The sequence below is a fragment of the Rattus norvegicus genome, chromosome 7, assembly GCF_021556685.1.
Source record: "Rattus norvegicus strain SHRSP/BbbUtx chromosome 7, alternate assembly SHRSP_T2T, whole genome shotgun sequence".
NCBI classification, from domain to species: Eukaryota; Metazoa; Chordata; class Mammalia; order Rodentia; family Muridae; genus Rattus; species Rattus norvegicus.
Genome location: NC_141540.1, coordinates 123,153,584 through 123,171,311, shown reverse-complemented (window position 1 = coordinate 123,171,311; position 17,728 = coordinate 123,153,584). Strand labels below are relative to the sequence as shown.

Below are 17,728 nucleotides of genomic sequence, written 5' to 3'. Positions count from 1 at the left end.
GGAGGAGGTTAATATTCCAAGTCCCATTCTAAACCAATTAAATAAGAGTGTCTAAGCCTGAGTATCTTTCATTTTTATTTATTTATTGTCTACTTTGAGACAAGGTCTGATGTAGTCCAGGCTGGCCTTGAACCATTATGTAGCCGAGTTTGATCTTGAACCCTTGGTCCACCAGCCTCCACCTCCCCATATTCTGAGATTAGAGGCGTGTATCACCACAACTGGCCCCCAACATGTTCATGTTCTTAAACATGAACAAATGTAGGCATATATAGGTATGTCTAAATATATTTTATTTGCATTTTCTTATACATGTATATGTATGTACTTATTTATATATTTTTGCATTTTATATTTGTGTGTGTGTGTGTGTGTGTGTGTGTGTGCGCGCGCGCGAGTGCATGTAGGTCAACCTTTGAGAGTCAGTTCTCTTCCTCCATTATGAGTCCTAGGAATTGAGCTCAGGGTATTAGACTTTGATAGCACCTGTCCTTATTCTCTGAGCCATTTCATTGCCACCCCAAAACATTTTTCTTAATATAAAATGTGAGTACATTGCTGGAGTTCTCTCAGTAAAGCTACTATGAAGCCAGGGTTGGAAACTACTTTTTATTACCTGCTTTTTCCCTTCCTCAGAGTTTGCTCCTTTATATTTGAGAAAATATAATTATTTTTATTACATTTATTTTATTACAAGTATTTATATATTCTTATATATTATTATATCCAATATACCATATGTTATCTATTATACATACTATTTCTAATTATTATAATTATGTCATATATTATCTATATAATTATTTCTATCATAATCATAATTATCTTAAGATAATTATAAGTTGAGTTCCTGTGCTAATTATTAACATAATATCTCTCAGCTTCAAATCTATTTTGCTGTACAATTACTGAGATGTTCCTGCTATCACTTTTGAGAAGTATAGACTGGTTAGAAAAGCCACAGTATAGACTTACAGCCATTTCTGGAATGCTTTATCACTGTCAGAATAAAGAAGCAGTCTAAATCATCTTCCCTAAGGCCAGAAAGCAGCAGGAAGCAAACAGGAGCTGGGGAAAAGCATGAGCCCTCTCCATGCATCATTTAACCTCCCTTTAATGCCTCCCGAGACATTCCTGGTGCTCTGCTAACAGTTCTGGCCATTACACTGGCACCAGCTAGAAGTGAGTCACAGTCAGGGAGGCTATGAGTAAATATCCCCCCCCCCCCCCCCAGTAAGGCTGGGAATGTGGCTCGCTTGGTAAAATGCTTGTACATGAAATCCAAGGTTCAGTTTTCAGGATCCCATAAAACTGGGTGTGGTGACACTCCCTAGAATCCCAGCATGAGGTGGGATCAGAAGCTCAAAGTCCTCCTCAGCTATAAGAGTTCAAGACCTTTGAGGGCTTCACAAGACCTTGTTTCAAAAGGAAAAAAAGAGGAAGGAAGAAAGAATAAAAAAAGAAAGGAAGAATTAAAAAGGAAGGAAAAATAAAAAAGGAAGAGAGGAAAAATAAAAAAGGAAGAAAAATTAAAAAGGAAGGAAAGAAGGAGGAAGAATTAAAAAGGAAGGAAAGGAGGAGGAAGAAAGGAGGAGGGAAGAATTAAAAAGGAACTTCCTCCAGAAGTCAGAATTTCAAGTAACACATATTTATCCAGATGTGTCGACATGTGCCTGGACAGACATGATCAGAAATAGACCCCAATCATGTTGATTTATGGGACGTTCAGCAATCATGTTCATTTATGGAATGTTCATGAACTTTGGAAAGTACATGAGCCAACGATCAAGCAATGGGGGTGGGAGGACCTTTCAGAATAGGCACAAGATGCGTGTTTCATGTGACTGCTTCCCAAGGAGCGTCTGCTACAAAGGAGGTTCTGAACACTCAAGGGGACAGAATGGCATTTGTGGGTATCCATCCTCCTCTTCCCTGAACCACCTGGGGTTCATTTAATAAACACATTCACAGCTGTGACGGAAGTGTGCTGATCATGGGCTTCTCCTCCTGAAGGCTGAGCTAATTACTGTTAGGACTGAATGCCTAACACACCAAGAGCAGGAGGGTCTCTATGAGTCAAGGCCAGCCACAGCTATGTGGAGAGACCCTGTCTCAAAAACCAAATAAATAAACAAACAAACAAATGCGTAAATGAGGGACTAGAGAGATGGCTAAGCAATTAAGAGCTCTTACCACTCTTCCAGAGAACCAGAGATTGGCTAGTACCACCAACACTGGGGAACTCACGATCATCTACAACCCCAGCTCCTGGAAGCGTGTGACACATACATGTACACACAAAGTTTTAAAACTAGAGAGACTGATTACATGGCTATACTGTGTACCACATGCATGCCTGGTGCCTGCAGAAGTCAGAAGAGGCCGCTGGATTCCCTGGAACTGGAATTACAGATGGTTGTGAGTCACCACGTAGGTGCTGGAACTGAACCCAGGCTCTCTGCATGGGCAGCATGTGCACTTAATCCCTGAGCCATCTCTCCAGCCCAGTTTCTTTGTTTGTTGGCTTCAAACTTGGTAGGTAGCCAAAGATGGCCTTGAATTGCTGATACTTCCGCCTCCACCTCCCAAGTGCTGAGATTATGGCCGTGAACTACCATACATGACTCAAAAACTAACAGTTTGGGGCTGGAGAGATGGCTCAGTGGTTAAGAGCATTGATTGCTCTTCCAAAAGTCCTGAGTCCAAATCTCAGCAAGCACGTGGTGGCTCACAACCATCTGTAATGGGATCCGATGCCCTCTTCTGCTGTGTCCGAAGACAGCTACAGTGTACTTATATACAATAAATAAATAAATCTTTAAAAAAAAAGTTTGATGGCAAATTAAAAAAGAAGGAAAAATAAAAAAGGAAGAGAGGAAAAATAAAAAAGGAAGAAAAAATTAAAAAGGAAGGAAAGAAGGAGGAAGGAAGAATTAAAAAGGAAGGAAAGGATTTATTTATTTACTTTATGTATATGACTGCACTGTAGCTGTCTCCAGACACACCAGAAGAGGGCATCAGTTCCCATTACAGATGGTTGTGAGCCACCTTGTGGTTGCTGGGGATTGAACTCAGGTCCTCTGGAAGAGCAGTCAGTGCTCTTAACCGCTGAGCCATCTCTCCAGCCATAATTCATTCTTTCTTTCTTTCTTTCTTTCTTTCTTTCTTTCTTTTTTTTTTTTAAGACAGGGTCTCTCTCTCTGTATTCCTGGCTGTCCTGGAACTCAATATGTAGACGAGGCTGGCTTCAAACCCTCAGACATCCTCCTGCCTCTACCACAGAATGCTGGGATTCATGGCACGTACCACCACCACCACGGTGCCCAGCACATCATCTGCTCCTCTGTAACAGCACACAATGACCCCCACTTATTTACCAGCCAATCTCCTCTGCAGATTGTAAACTCTTAGAAGGCATGGGCCACATCCTAGCCATCTCCATACCCCCAATGCTTAACGCAGAACTTAGCAAAAAGGTGATGCCCGAGAAGGAACAGAACTAGTTATGAACTCACTGACTTCCCTCCTATGTTTCTAAGTGGGCAATTTCACTAAAGCCTCTGGAGCCAGGGCTACAGTTCAGGCTAATCGTTCCCAGTTTGAGTGGTACACACAGCCTCAGCAGGAACATGTTACCTTCAATACAGAGGTCTGCCACACTCCCGTCTTCCACACTGCTTAACAGTCCTTGGAGCAGAGGGAGGCAAGAAAAGTGTAATTAACACACACAGTTTTACAAAGGCAAATATTCTAAACCCAGCAGTTTTAAACAATCTACTCTCAACAACACCCGGAGCTCTCAATGTCCAATCTAACTTCTAAATGACGACAATCGGAGTTCACGGCTGACAGACTGCTCTGGAGCCTGTGACACGTCTAAGGTTAAAAAGAAGATATTTTGGCAGTCTTCGTTTTCTTCCGAGGCCATCCGATCTCCCATTGGAGAGCCTCAACATTGGGACGGCACTCAATGCACGCTATCCGGCCTCCCTACAAGGACGAGGGCCACCCTGTACACCATAATCAAAAGAAGGAACCACCTCACTTTATACATGAAGAAACTAAGGAAGGAGAAGAAAAATGGCTTGATCAGATTATAACCAAGATGAGCCAACTCCATTCCAGGCCTCTCATCCGGAGCCGAAACTCAACTGCACAAGAGGATCCGCCCACTTCCTGTTATCTATCTTTCCACTTCACTAGCCTCTTAGATCTAATAAGGACCGTTACCATAAAATGATTCGTGTAGCTTAGGGGGCGTCCATATTGCTATGCTTATAACAAAAAACAACTTGCTAGTAAACTACCACGGTGATCCAAGATGTCTATGTCATCTAAGCCCTCCCAGGTTAAAACCTATGCTTTGCACGCACAATTCACGCCAGTCTCCCCCTCGAATCTCACCGAAAAGCACGCGTACAAAATGGATGCAGACTCTGGGGTCCTGAGCTACCAGCTGGGTGACCAAGGAGGTGTGCCTCACCAGGGCATCTTGGAAGCAGAACAGCACGTGCTTCTTGCGCACCAGCTCCGGGTGAATGAAGAGAAATAAATATTCAATAATAACCAAGGCAGGGAGGGTCACTCTAAACCCAAACAACTGTGATTCCCAAATATGACCACAACTCAGCGGTCACTTAAACTGTGAGGGAGCTGTCCTTCCTACAGGAAGGGTGGACACCATTTACACTAGGAAATTCATACATTTGTGCAGAAGCTGATGTTTCTATCTTACGTTTGTAGCACTTCACTTACAAATCACTCCTCTTCGCCAATCCCTTTGGAGGAAGGACATTCTTTTTTGTCTCATGGAGTCCAGACTGGCCTCAAACTCACTGTGTAGCTGAGGCTGGCTTTGAATTAATCACTCTTCCTCTAAGTCCTAAGTGTGTGCCACCAACACACCAGCCCAAGAAGCTGGTAAAGCTTCAAAACCAGATATGACCCCCATTTTTGTGGATGAGAAAAACAGAGGCTCAGAGGCTTTTCCAAGGTCTCTAAACAGGCATCAACTAAGGTCATTGCTCCTTCCACTCCCACCGTCTGGGGATATGATATTGGGAACTCTTATGAGCCTCAGCCATAGGCAGAGAAACACATCCTTCCATTCAATGTAAGCAAAGACCCTCACACTGGTCAGTTTCCAGTATAGTTCCTGCAAAAATGTTCAAGACAAACTCAAATCAAAAAAAGAAAGGGGTGGGCTGGAGAGATGGCTCAGCGGTTAAGAGCACCCAATTGCTCTTCTAGAGGTCATGAGTTCAATTCCCAGCAACCACATGGTGGCTTACAACCATCTGTAAAGAGATCTGATGCCCTCTTCTGGTGTATCTGAAGACAGCTACAGTGTACTTATATATAATAAATAAATAAATCTTAAAAAAAAAGAAAGAAAGAAAGAAAGGGGCATGGTAATGTGAGCCTCTAATTCCAGCATTTGGATGGCAGAGGCAGGTGGATCTCTGTGAAGCCAAGACTACTCTGGGGCATCTAGTGAGGTCCCCAACAAGCAACTCTGCTAAAGCGAATGTAGAGAGATCTATCAAGAACGACTTCCCATGCACCCCACTTCTGCGTGCCAGGAACCTCTCTGCCTGTCATCCCTGACATCACAAAAATCAAAAACAGCCTCTCCCCCATTTTTTTTCCGCTAGGGCTAAAAGGGAGTGGGTGGAGAAGCCGGGCTGGGGCTCAATTCCCAGAGGAGAGCAAACAGAGAGGCTGGTGGGGGGTAGGGAACAGAGAAGGGAATGTGGGACCCTGAGCCCTGGAGGTGCCCTGGGGCTCCTCTAGACTCAATGCACCTAGGAACAGGCTCACTAGAGACTAAGTAGGCGACGGGCAGAGCCCGCTGAAGGGTAGGGCGAAGAGGTTAGGGCAGAGGGCCGCAGGAGAAACTAAAGAGTAGGGGGCAGCAATGGCCGCTGCAGCTGGGAGAAGGGCGAGCCTTGGGAAAGCGGGTCAGGTTTGGGTTTGGTTTCAGGAAAGGTGTGCCTGGTTCAAAGGAGCTGGCTTGCTGAGGAGGGTGAGGGAAATGGCCGCGCCAGGTTCTTGTGGGGAGGGAGGGTTTAGGTCGCACCGACACGCCGGGCTCCGGCAGCAGCTCCAATGCGCAGGCCAGGCAGACGTGAGGGGACACCGGCAGCAACCAGCGCGGATCGTGCCGGTGATGAGTCCTCTCCAGGAGCAGCACGGCTTCTTCATCTCTCCCGAACGCAGAATGGTCAGCAGCCTTCATCTGCCCCACTGCCACCTCCTCGCTTCAGCTCTGTAGCGCAAGTTTTCCCGCGCCGCTTTTGCGCAAGCGCAGTTGGAAGGGAGCGCGGAGCACACGTGGAGCCTCGACGCTGCAGCCAGCGGGCGAGCAGCCACTGCAAAGGCCAGTGTTGTAGGCTAGGATTGTGGATTGTGTGCAACTAAACCCAAAAGGACTGTGCGTAGACCTCATCAGGAATTTGTACTCGATGCATTTATAAAGTAAGTGCAGATTTGGTAAAGGAAGGAAAAAATTGCTATTATTTGCTCTTTTTTGACTGATTTTTTTATATATGGGTGTTAACCTGTGTGTATGCATGGACACCATTTGAGTGCCTGGTGTCTGCAGAGGTCAGAAGAGGGAGTCAGATCCCCTGGAGCTAGAGTTGGGGAGGCCTAGAATCACCATTCGGGTGCTGGGAACCGAAACCAACAACAAACACTCTTAACCGCTGAGCCATCTCCCATCTGTTTGTCTTGAGTTAAGTTCTGATGTAGTTCAGGCTGGTCTCGAACATGATATGAGGCTGGGGATGACTTTAAATTCCTGCTTCTCCCAAGAATGGCACAGGACGATCCATCATTTCCACCATACCCCAATTGTTGGACGTCAATAGTGCCAAATCACTTGAGGAGGGGAGGTTACATAAGGCACGAACACCAGAAGGTAGAGATCACTGGAAACTGTTTTACATGCTTACCACAGTGTGAATGCTGTGGTAGAGGTAGAAAGATACATTGTTAGAGGAACAATCTGTCGGCAACGGTGGAAAAAAAAAACAAACAGAACGTATATTAAAACTTAGCTGGGTGGGGTTGGGGATTTAGCTCAGTGGTAGAGCACTTGCCTAGCAAGCACAAGGCCCTGGGTTCGGTCCCCAGCTCCAAAAAACAAAAAACAAAAAACAAACAAACAAAAAAAAAACTTAGCTGGGTGACATGATTAATGGGAGGTTTTTTTTTTTGTTGTTGTTGTTTGTTTGCTTGTTTTTATGAGATAAACTGGGCTGCACCCTGGCTTCCCGCCCGGATGCCTTGGAGCACAGCCAGCAAGTCTGCTCGGTGGGTGCAAACAGCAGTCTTTAATGGAGGTCCTCTCAGGATCTAGGATGATTGCTGTGGTTCTCAGTCTCCAGTGTACTCAGGCACCACTGGTATACTGTTGGGAATGGAGGTCCCTTACCCACACTTCCCTTAGGGCATGCCAGGCAGAAACAGGAAGGCTGAGCCCAGGGCCGGAGGCAGAACTTGGTTTGGTTCCAAGTGAGTTCAGAGAGCATTCAGAGGAGCTGGAAAAGAGAAGACCTCCTCCTCACAGCAGTCCTTGATGACGAGATGGTTCTTACTTGTTCAAACTGCTTTATTTAACAATGGATGTGAACACATACACCTTATCCAAGGTGAACCAGGGATTAAATACCTAATTTCAGGAAGGAATGTCTAGGAAGTGAAAGCTCGTTGGCTGAACGCTCAGGACTTATCTAGATACCTCCTGGAGAACTCGGGTTTTTATGCTAAGTGACTGTTGCCATGGTCCTCAGTGGGGAGTCATGGTTACTTGTTCCAGAGCAGGTAGTAGTAGCCCCATTCCTCTGGTCCTCAATTCCAAGGTTTGTAGGGTTTGGACTCACTCAACCTTACCCGTTCTTCTGTCCGGTGGCACTGTCCTTTTGCCCCACAGGTAGAGGACTCAGTGCACTTGAGAATGACCTTGAATTCCTGAGCCTCAGGCCTCCGCCTCCCAAATGCTGAAATTACTAATTGCTGGATTTCCCAAGTGATCTTTAATCAAGACGTATGGCTATATAATGAATCAAGCTAGTAGAGGTTAAAGATAGCTCAGCGGTACAGCCCTCACTTAGCACGCACAAGGGAAAGCATCATAAGATTTTCTCTGAAGATTCACACTTAATTAGCTCAGGAATGCCCCATAGTGAGCTAACACAGCAAATAATTGTGGTGGGCAATATTATAGAACTGAGGCAATGTAGACTGGTTTTTCCATGAAGTTTGTTCACGGGCAGTGAAACTCCAAGATTGAACACCCCCGCCTTCCCCACTTTTTAAGGACAGGGCCTCATTATGTAGTCAGGCTGGCCTGGCACTCAGAGATCTGCCTGCCTCCCCGTCCTGAGTTCTAGAGTTAAAGGTGTGTTCCACCACTACATACATCTATTTTTAAAATATTTTAGTAATTCTGAGAATTTCGTAGTGTCTTTTAAAACAATTTGTCTATCTGTGTGTTCCCCCAAACCTACGTAGGAAAACTGTTGTGGGAATGTTTGGAGAATTAGCACTCTGACACCAACGAGAGTGGAAAAGAGATGTCACCGGTGGACCGAAGCCAGGTCAGCTCCTGAAAGGCTTCTGTGCTGGATCCCAAGAGAGATTTTACACAAGTGTTTGTGAGAGGTCAGCAAGTTAAGGACAACCAACCACTGTTTCAGCTATTCCTACAGGTCATTTTGTCCCAGGGAGCAAGTGAAGTCTTGCTTGGCTAACAGGCAGTGCAGACAGGGCTTTAACTAAATCACCAAGTCCCTGAGGATTGGTCCTTTCTATCTTATTCTACTTTCCTACCACGTGCATATAGGAGTCCACAGAGGTCAGAAGAGGCATTAAGTGACCCAGAACTATATGCACTGCCTGATAGAGACTAAGCTGGCCTCAAACTCACAAAGATCTGCTTGCTTCTGGGTCTCCAGGGCTGAGATTAAAGACATGCATCACCATTCCTGGCTCTGTGATGTTTCGTTTTTAAATAACTCCTTGATTCCAGTTGATTCTGCCCGTATACCCCTTGGTCTGGGGCCATCCACTAGAAAGTGCCTGACCTCTCAGGAGCTACCTCTCAGGAACTGACTCTTCCCTCCCACAGAAACCATCAAGTACCCATAGCCCTCAGGAATGGAGGGGTGCGTGAATGCCTTCCCATGCCATGCTGGGATGTAGATCGGCTTGATCTTGCACAGGTCTTGTAGAGGCAATCACAGCTGCTGTGAGTTTATGAGTATAGTATCCTGTCAGATCCAGAAAACACCTTTTTCTCTGGTCCTTCTCAATTTCTGGCCTTACAATCTTTGTTTCCTCTTGCTTGATGGTTTCTCAGCCTTTATAAATGTCCCTTCTTTGTATTAATGAGTCTGGATAACATTGTATGTTATGGTTTGTATATGCTTGGCCCAGGGAGTGACACTATTAGAAGGTGTGCTGGAGTTAGGTGTGGCCCTGTTGGAGTAGGTGTGTCACTGTGGATGTGGGCTTTGAGACCCTCATCCTAGCTGCCTGGAAGTCAGTATTCTGGTAGCAGCTTTCAGATGAAGATGTAGAACTCAGCTCCTCCCGCACCACAGCTGCCTGGATGCTGCCATGCTCCTGCCTTGATGATACTGGACTGAACCTCTGAACCTGTAAGCCAGCCCCAATTAAATGTTGTCCTTTTTAAGACTTGCCTTGGTCATGGTCTCTGTTCACAGCAATAAACTGTGACAAGAAGAGCACTACCCACCCTCCAGACATCTGGGGCTGGATATCCTGGTTCATTCAGAATTAGTTTGGGAATGGGGTAAGTCAACGTCATGAAGAGAAAAAAAAAAAAAAAACCCAATGTAATTCATCATGAGACCTGGGAGCCTGGGGGAAAGGGCTGAGAAGGTGGGGGTTGGGAGTAGACGACACTGGATTGCCCTACATTCTGCTAACCTTCAAAACTACAGTATAGAAGTGGTGTCTTTGGGGTTGGGGATTTGGCTCAGTGGTAGAGCGCTTGCCTAGCAAGCACAAGGCCCTGGGTTCGGTCCTCAGCTCCGGGAAAAAAAAAGAAAAAACAAACAAACAAACAAAAAAAAAGTGGTGTCTTTGCTGTCCTCAGAGAACCCCAAATCCCAAAAGAGAACAGTCAGACAACGTACCAAAGGATCCAAATAACCAATTTTATTAGAGGCTCTGAGATTATGCAGGTCACTCTCATTGAGCCTTCTCTGACATGTCCTAAGGACTTTGGGCCTGCGGGCTACTTTTTAAGGCCATACTGTCTGAGAAAATATCTCAAGTGCCTCATAAAACCAAACTTTTGAGAGACGGCTGGGTTTTGTGGTGCCCCCTTCGACTTCTCAGGTGCCTCCTGTTCCTGGTAGCTCTCCATCTTAGGAACAGTTATTCCTGTACAAGAATGTCCTGGTGGTTCCAGGTCCTTCTCCAAAGCTGTGAGGAATCTGCTGCTGGCCTCCTCTCTATATGGAGCCCCCACATTGCTAGGTTGGGTAGGATTCCTCGGGGTGAGAAAGGGGGTTGAGTGCTGGGGCTTAGCCAGCTGTGTAGACCACGGCGTCTTGTTCCAGATGGTCATGCTCAGTCTGGTTGCAGCAGAGTGGATGCTCCCTTTGAAGCTGGAGGTATGTGGAGAACTGGCTCGTTTTCGGTCCTCTGCAGGCCCCGCGCTTCCACTTCTTCCGCATGTGGGGGGTTGACACTTGACAGTGGGGAGCTCAGAGGCTTCCCTTGGTATGCATTCCTTTTTCCGGAGGTTGTATCCTCCTGGACAGGATGAGGCTGTCGCTTTCTCTTCCACATGGGAGGCTCCAGGCCTAGCCATTCTTCTGCTTCTGCTGTTCTCAATGGAAAGCTCTGGGACTGCTCCTGGGTTATGCCAGCTCCTAGACTCTACTGTGGGCCTGAGATTCCTGGGAGCAGGGACTTTGGCCTTAGTGGCCGCTTCCTGGATCTGTGGTTCTCTTGCTCCCCCTGGTGGCCTTATTCTCCTGGGTTTCTTAGGTGGAATGGAACTGCCCATTGGCTCTGATTCGGTTGGTCTACGCTTCTCAAGAGTCTGGACTTGGGTACAAAGTTTAGAGCTTTTTTTTTCAAGAACTGGACGGCTTCGAGAGCTGGCTGGAGACCCAAGGCCTAACAGGGATGCCTGGGACGCACAATGTCGTTCCTGCTGCCTTTGGCGTTCCTGGTCTGGGCGTAATCCAGGCAGCCTCGCTCCAGCCCGCGGCAATGAGCAAGATTCTAAGAAGTGAAAAAGCAAGTAAGACTCCAGGATTCGTCGAGGGAGGCCCCATCTCAGATGTGCAATCCTCCTCTTCATGAGGGATTCCAGGAGCAGTTGTTTGCTCTTCTTGAGGACTGGCCATTTGTGAGGGGTGGTGAGTGCAACTGGTAGGCATGCTAGAGCTGGGGCAGCTTGGGAGACTTGGGGACATAGGAGAGAGGGAAAGACAGAGGATGCTGGAGACTGTGGATACGGGTGCTGGCAGGTCGAGCTGGAAGCCTTTTCTGGATCCATCCTTTTGTCCTTTTCTTGTCTTTGAGATCCAGGTTTGACCCTCTGGGTCCTTTCACTGACCTTACGTCTGTGCTTCCAGGCAGGAGCTGTGCCCTGGCTACTTAGATGTCCTTCAGAACAAGGAGCAGAGTCTACACCATTTCCAGCCACTGGTTGCTTGTGTCTGGGGGTTCCATATCCGGAAGTGAGAGAGGCCGGCTGAGCCAAGCTGCACTTCCGGCTTGTGAACCCCACTCTCCCAGAAGAGCCATTTGGGGGACTGGCCCTGACAGCATCCTTCCTGCTGACCCGGTCTCCTCTCCTGGATGGATGAGGCAGTTTAGAATCCCCAGCTCTGCAATTTCTCGGGACCCCAACATCCTGGATTTCTGTAGCAGTGTCTCTGCGCTTGCTCTGGGTTCTTTGCCCCCGTGTCTGAATCTTTTCATTGGTTTCACACCCAGACTGTCTCTGATCGTCTCGCACAGAGCTTTGGGTCTCTGAGCCATCCTCTCCTGCGAAGCCTCTCAGGTTTCTCTTCCCTTGTTTTTTAATTTCTACATCATTCCCATCTCTAAAATTCTTCTGGTTCCTCCACTCTAACCTGTAGATCTTACCATCAACTTCACCTAACCGCCTCTGATCCTTTCTCGCGGGTCCCTGCATCTTTCTACCATTCTCTCTTTCAGCCTCTCTCCAGTTTTTCTTCTCCAGTGCCCCATTTTCTGAAGTGTTCTCTCCTTTGGCCTGTTCCCAGCTCCTCCGTCTTGCAGAACAGCTCCCTCTAGCGTCAGCCGGCTGTCCCTGGTTCTTGCTCTCAGGTCTCTGGGCCTTTATATTATCATCTCCAGGTTCTTTTCTCTTCTCTGGGGCCTGAGCCTCTGTACCATCCTCACTGCCCACCTCCTTCTGGTTCTTTAACTCTGATGAATGGGTGTTTGTATCCGCATCAACTAACCGGCTCTGGCTTTCTTCCATGGCTGCCTTGGTCTCTGTACCTTCCTCCCCTTCAGCTCCACTCACGATTCTCATCCCTTCTATTGAAACTTCTGTGCCTTCCTCACCATCAACCTCCTCAGCTTCCTCGAATCCTAATGCATGGGTCGTATCACCTTTCTTACTTGTTAGCTCCTCCCAGTTCTCTGCCTCAGATGTCTGGTTATTGATATGCTCGTGGCCTCCAACTTGCTTCTGATTCTTCCGTTTTGGTCCATGAATCATTTTATGGCGTTCACTCCCTAACTGACCCTGATTTTCTTCCCCAAGTTTCTGGGTCTGCGCTTCATCGGTGCCGTTAACCCCTCTCAGGTTTCTCATCCCTCGTGCCAGAGTGTCTGTTCCGTTTTCCTCTTCAGTATTTTCCTCATCCTTGCTCTGCACTGTGTAAGTCTGCAAGTCAGGTCCACTGGATTGAGCCTGCTCCTCGGCCTTGGGTGTCACCAGATTTGCTGCATCGGCATCTCCACCTTCTCGTCGGTCACTTTCCAGTGACAGGATGTCTACAGCACGTTCTCCTCCCACCAGACTCTGGTGTCCCCAGCATGGTATCGTGAGTCCTTTGTCTACTGCCATCAGCATGAGCCTCTGACTGCCCCACCATGGGGCCTGGATCACTACCCAGTCCTCTTCTCTTACCTCCCTAAGCTTCCTCATCCCCAATTCAACTTCCTGTCTTGACAGATTCTGGTTCTCTCCCTTAGATGCTTGGGTCTTCCCGTCGTTCTCCCTTCTGCTCTGTCCTCCACGCTCCCCAGCTGGAGTCTGGACCTCGTCCTCAGTTCTAATGCATCCCTGTTTCTCCCACCCCGGGGCCTGGGTCTCTTCTTTGTCCTGCTGTCTGAATTCTCCCAGAGCCTCCCTTCCAGATGTCTGGATTTCCCCACCATCCTCATTTCCAATCTGGTCCTTGTTTCTTCCTTCCTCTGCCTCAGTTTCTGTCCCTGTATTGCCTCCAATCTGGTCTTGTGTCCTCCACTCTAGCGTTTGGGAATTCTCAGCAGCCCTACTTCCAGCCCAGCCCTGAGTTTCCAATCCTTGGACCTTGACCTCTGCCTCTTCCTTCCCGCTGGCTCCTTCCTCATTCCTCTTCCCCAGTGCTGGAGTCTCCACAGCATCCACAGAGCGGCCGCCCCACTGTGGTGTCTGAGTTGCTGTGTCAGTTGTACATCTGAACTGTTCTTGGTTCTCTCCCATATGAACCTGGGAAGGAGGTTTCTTATCGCCAGGCTCCCTCTGAGTTTTCCTCCCTACTTTCTCAGTTTGTTCTCTATCTGCAGTCCTCACCTGGTCTTGCCCGTCCCACCCTGGCACTGAGACCTCTCCATCAGTTTCCCTTCTTTCTTGCCTCTGGTTTCTGTACCTCAGCCCTTTCACCTCTCCATCTTCCTCCACTCCAGAGTCTATTGGGCGGAAGACTCCAGATGCTCGCACTTCCTGAGCGCCATCCCTTCTGTTCTCTCTCCTGTTTAGATACTGCAGAGCAACTTCCCTGTACTCTCTGCCTGCAGTCTGGGTTTTACCCCGTGGTACTAAGGGACCCAGTGGGCTCTCCAAGCACGCCTTCATGGGCACTTCCAATTGTTGGTTAAGAGGATCAGGCAGAAGCTCCCTGAGGCAGAAGTCTGGGCTCTGAGCTGGGGGGACGTTTGGAAGAGAGAAGGCTAAAGTTGTGGAGGTGTACCTCAGGCTAACAGGCTCTACTGGCACCAGCTTCTGAGAAGGAGCCAGCAGCCGTTCCACTCTTTGGCAAACAGTCAAGGAAGGGTGGGCCTCGCTATTCCTGGGATACCAGGGTAATGGCCACGCTTCCCAAGAACTGCCCTGAGGGAGGAGACAAGTGTTTGAAAAGGAAGAGGAACAAAAGATGGGCTCAGTGGAGGTGTGGACATCCCAAGGCAGGTCTTCACATGGCTTCTGTGGAGACAGCAGGTACTGGGTGTCCCACTGTTGTCTGACACGCCTCTGGTATCCCCATCTCGGCCTCTGTATCCACTGCTGGATGTGAACATCCAGGCCCCTGGTTTTTCCGTGAGTGAAGAATTGGGGAATCACCTCAAAGAAAGGGTCCTGGGTGGGAGACAACACTGTCCGTCTCTGTGGTGGCACCTGTGAAGTAAGTAAGAGCTGAAAAGCAGAGTTCTGCACACGATTTATCTCCTGCATTTCCTACAGATAGGACCAAAGGTCCCACTCTCCCTTAGCACGGGCGGGTGGAGGTGCCTATGCTAAGAAAAAAAAATCATTCCCTCCAGAAATACTGAGGAGTTGCTCTGAGCCAGGAACTGTTCTGCGTGCTGGGTATCAATATGAACAAGGTAAAGTCCTTGCTGGGAGCTATGCTGTAGACAGAAGATAATAACCAAATGTATACCAACTGGGCTAAGGATGTAGCTTAATTCATGGAGTGTTTGCCCAGTATGGAAACAATCCATTTCAATAATCTCTGTAGACAAAGGAGGCTCAGGAGTTCAAGGTCATCCTTGGCTACATAGCAAGTTAGAGGCTAGCCTGGGCTACATGAAACCCTATCTTAAATAAAACAAAATCCTTAAAGGACACCAAAAAGCATTTGATGGAAATAAATCCCAATGAAGAGCTAGCGTTAACTCCACTAGACAGTAGAGTCAAGGAAGGGTGGAGGAGGTGACCTGTCTGGAAACTGAATGAAGTGAGGTGCAGGCCAGGTGACAGGAGTAAAATAGGCAGAGGAGACATTAAGTATGAACGCCCTAAGAACAGCACAGCCGAGACCATGTCCACGGGAACAGCAAGGAAGCCCAGGTGAGAGCTTGATGTGGTTCAATGTGTGACATGATGTCTAGCTTGTGAGGCGGCCCTGGGCTCTACTCCCACCCTTAAAAAACAGAGAAGAGGAAGAGGGGAACAAGGAAGAAGAGAAAAGAAGAAGGGAAGGAGGGGGAAGAGGGGAGGAGGGGGGAAGGGGAGGAGGGGGAGGGGGAAGAGAGGGAGGAGGGGAAAAGGGAAGGATAGGGAAGAGGGGGTAGGAGGAGGAGGGGAGAAGGAGGAAGAGGAAGTTGAGGAGGAGGGGGAGGAGGAGGGGGAGGGGGGAGAAGAAGGAGTGCCCATATGGTCAGAATGGAGCCAGCAACAAGAACAGTGAAGCCTGGGTCTGAGAGAAATACAGGGTAGATCCTATCAGGTCTTGGAATTGAGGCAGGAGTTTTAGTAGAGAGTGGACTCCCAGAAACCACTACATGGTTTTATGTAGCAAATTGCAAATCGGTTCTTAAAATATGCCTGGCTCACAAGCGGTTTGACTTAAGCTCTGTGTAGAATTCTTGCCATGTGATTTCACACAGGTCTACTGATTTCACATAGGTCCGAGTGTGTCTGTTAAATCAACCATGCGTGTACATCTTGGGGCTTTGGGGAATTTTTTTCACTGCTGGAATTTGAACCCAGAGTCTTCTAGTACTTGGGTTTTGGTCTGGGCTTTTGAGGGGTGGTTCTTTTGTTTTTGTTTGTTTGTTTGTTTGTTTGTTTGTTTGGTTGGTTGGTTGGTTGGTTGATTGTATGGTTGGTTGGTTGGCTGGTTGGTTGTATGGTTGGTTGGTTGTATGGTTGGTTGGTTGGCTGGCTGGTGTGCAGCTGAGGCCTAAGGCTTGAGACAAAGTCTCATCCTAGTGCTTCTCCTGAAGCAGTGCTCTGAGTCCTAAGTCCTGGGATTACAGGCATAGGCCACCATACCCAGGTTTCTTTTTTCTTTTCTTTCTTTCTTTCTTTTTTTTTTTTAAATAGCATCTCTCTATATAGCTCTGGCTGTCTTAGAATTCATTATATAAACTAAGCTGTCCTTAAACGCACAGAGATCCGCCTGCCCCTGCCTTCTGAGTGTTGGAATTAAATGGGTCCACCCCACACTCAGCCTCATGACCAGTTTTTATTGCTAGTGTTTAAAGCCAAGGCCTACTACATATTAGATAAGCATTCTAGACTTAAGCCACACTCGTCACTTGATGCTCTGATTGTTTAACTTTCCTTTTATATCCTTTGAAACAGTTATCTAGCCCTGACTGGCTGGGAACTAGATATGTAGACCAGGATGGCTTCAAACATGGGACCATCTCCCTGCCTCTGCTTCCTGAATGTTGGGATTATAAGCTTGTACCTTATTTGTGCTTCTTTTTCTATACATAATTTGTGTGTGTGTGTGTGTGTGTGTGTGTGCGCATACACACACTCCACAAGCCTCCGTGTGTATACAATGGCATAGGTGTGGAGGTCAGAGGACAGTTTGTGGGAATTTCTCTTTCTACCATGTGGGTTCAGGGGATAAAAGCCATGTGACTTGGCAGCAATCAGTCTTAACCACTGAGCTCTCTTGATAGCCCCTGACAGTGTTTCTTTCTTTCTTTTTTTTTTTTTTTTTTTTTTTTTTGGTTCTTTTTTTTCGGAGCTGGGGACCGAACCCAGGGCCTTGCGCTTCCTAGGCAAGCGCTCTACCACTGAGCTAAATCACCAACCCCATACTCTTTAAAAGGAAAGGGAAGGTTACACCAAGCAAAAGCAGACAGCCGTTACCGTGATGCAGAGCCCAGGTGCTGTAGTAAGGTTTTTGGAAGTCACCAGATGTGAGAGATGGTGTCCAAGCAGGGCTCCTAAAACTTACGAGTGGGTTAAGGTTGAGGAGCGAGGGAGAGATGCGTCATCTAGAGCAGCCCTGGGTTTCAGGCCTGGATGGTGCTCTTTAGTTCACCTCCGATACACAGAGAACACGGTCCATGTGGCAAGTGGCTGAGAACCGTGATGCTGAGGAAGTGGCCCCCTTACCTTAGTGACGTTCCTCTTCCTGGTCCTGGAGAGCTGGTACCAATACTGCTGGATCTGCCAGATCAGAAAGAGGCAGAAGACAAGCAGATTGCCGCAGCACCGGGGGTCCTTGCAGCTCTGATCCTGAGACAGTAGGCTCCTCACTGGCTCCCACTCAGGGCCCTGGAATGGACCTACCACAGCACAAGCCCCCAGAAGTGGTAGCAACATGGTAAAGCTTAGGTCAGGTAGATGGTGTTTGGGGAGTGGGGAGGAAACATGGGCTGGCTCAGGAAGTTTGGGGTGGGGTACTCCTTACTTCATAATGCCTATGTCAGTGAGGCCACCTCACAATGGAGCCTGCCTGCTGCTACGCTTTCAGCTCTAGCTAGCAGGCCCTTGCTGGAGGAAACCTCTTCCAGGAGCTCTAAGCTG

General features: G+C 47.8%; 2 protein-coding genes across 4 annotated transcripts in view; both read right to left on the bottom strand.

Moving 5' to 3' along the window:
• The window catches only part of Mei1 (meiotic double-stranded break formation protein 1), a 53,404-nt gene extending 47,107 nt beyond the window's left edge, over positions 1-6,297 (bottom strand). For 2 of the 3 annotated variants that reach the window (XM_087557463.1, XM_087557464.1), the window contains exons 1-3: positions 6,080-6,277; positions 4,405-4,528; positions 3,637-3,687 (exon numbers count right to left, since the gene is read on the bottom strand). In XM_087557463.1, the coding sequence (XP_087413589.1) occupies positions 3,637-3,687; positions 4,405-4,528; positions 6,080-6,238 (334 nt within the window). In that variant the 5' untranslated portion in view covers positions 6,239-6,277. 3 annotated transcript variants of the gene reach the window in all.
• A 3,876-nt stretch (positions 6,298-10,173) lies between these two features.
• On the bottom strand, positions 10,174-17,561 carry LOC100362109 (hypothetical protein). Its single transcript, NM_001409219.1, is given in 2 exon segments — positions 10,174-14,629; positions 17,315-17,561. Coding segments are annotated over 2 exon segments (4,572 nt in total). The 5' UTR covers positions 17,525-17,561; the 3' UTR covers positions 10,174-10,267.
• Between the last annotated feature and the right edge of the window lie 167 nt (positions 17,562-17,728).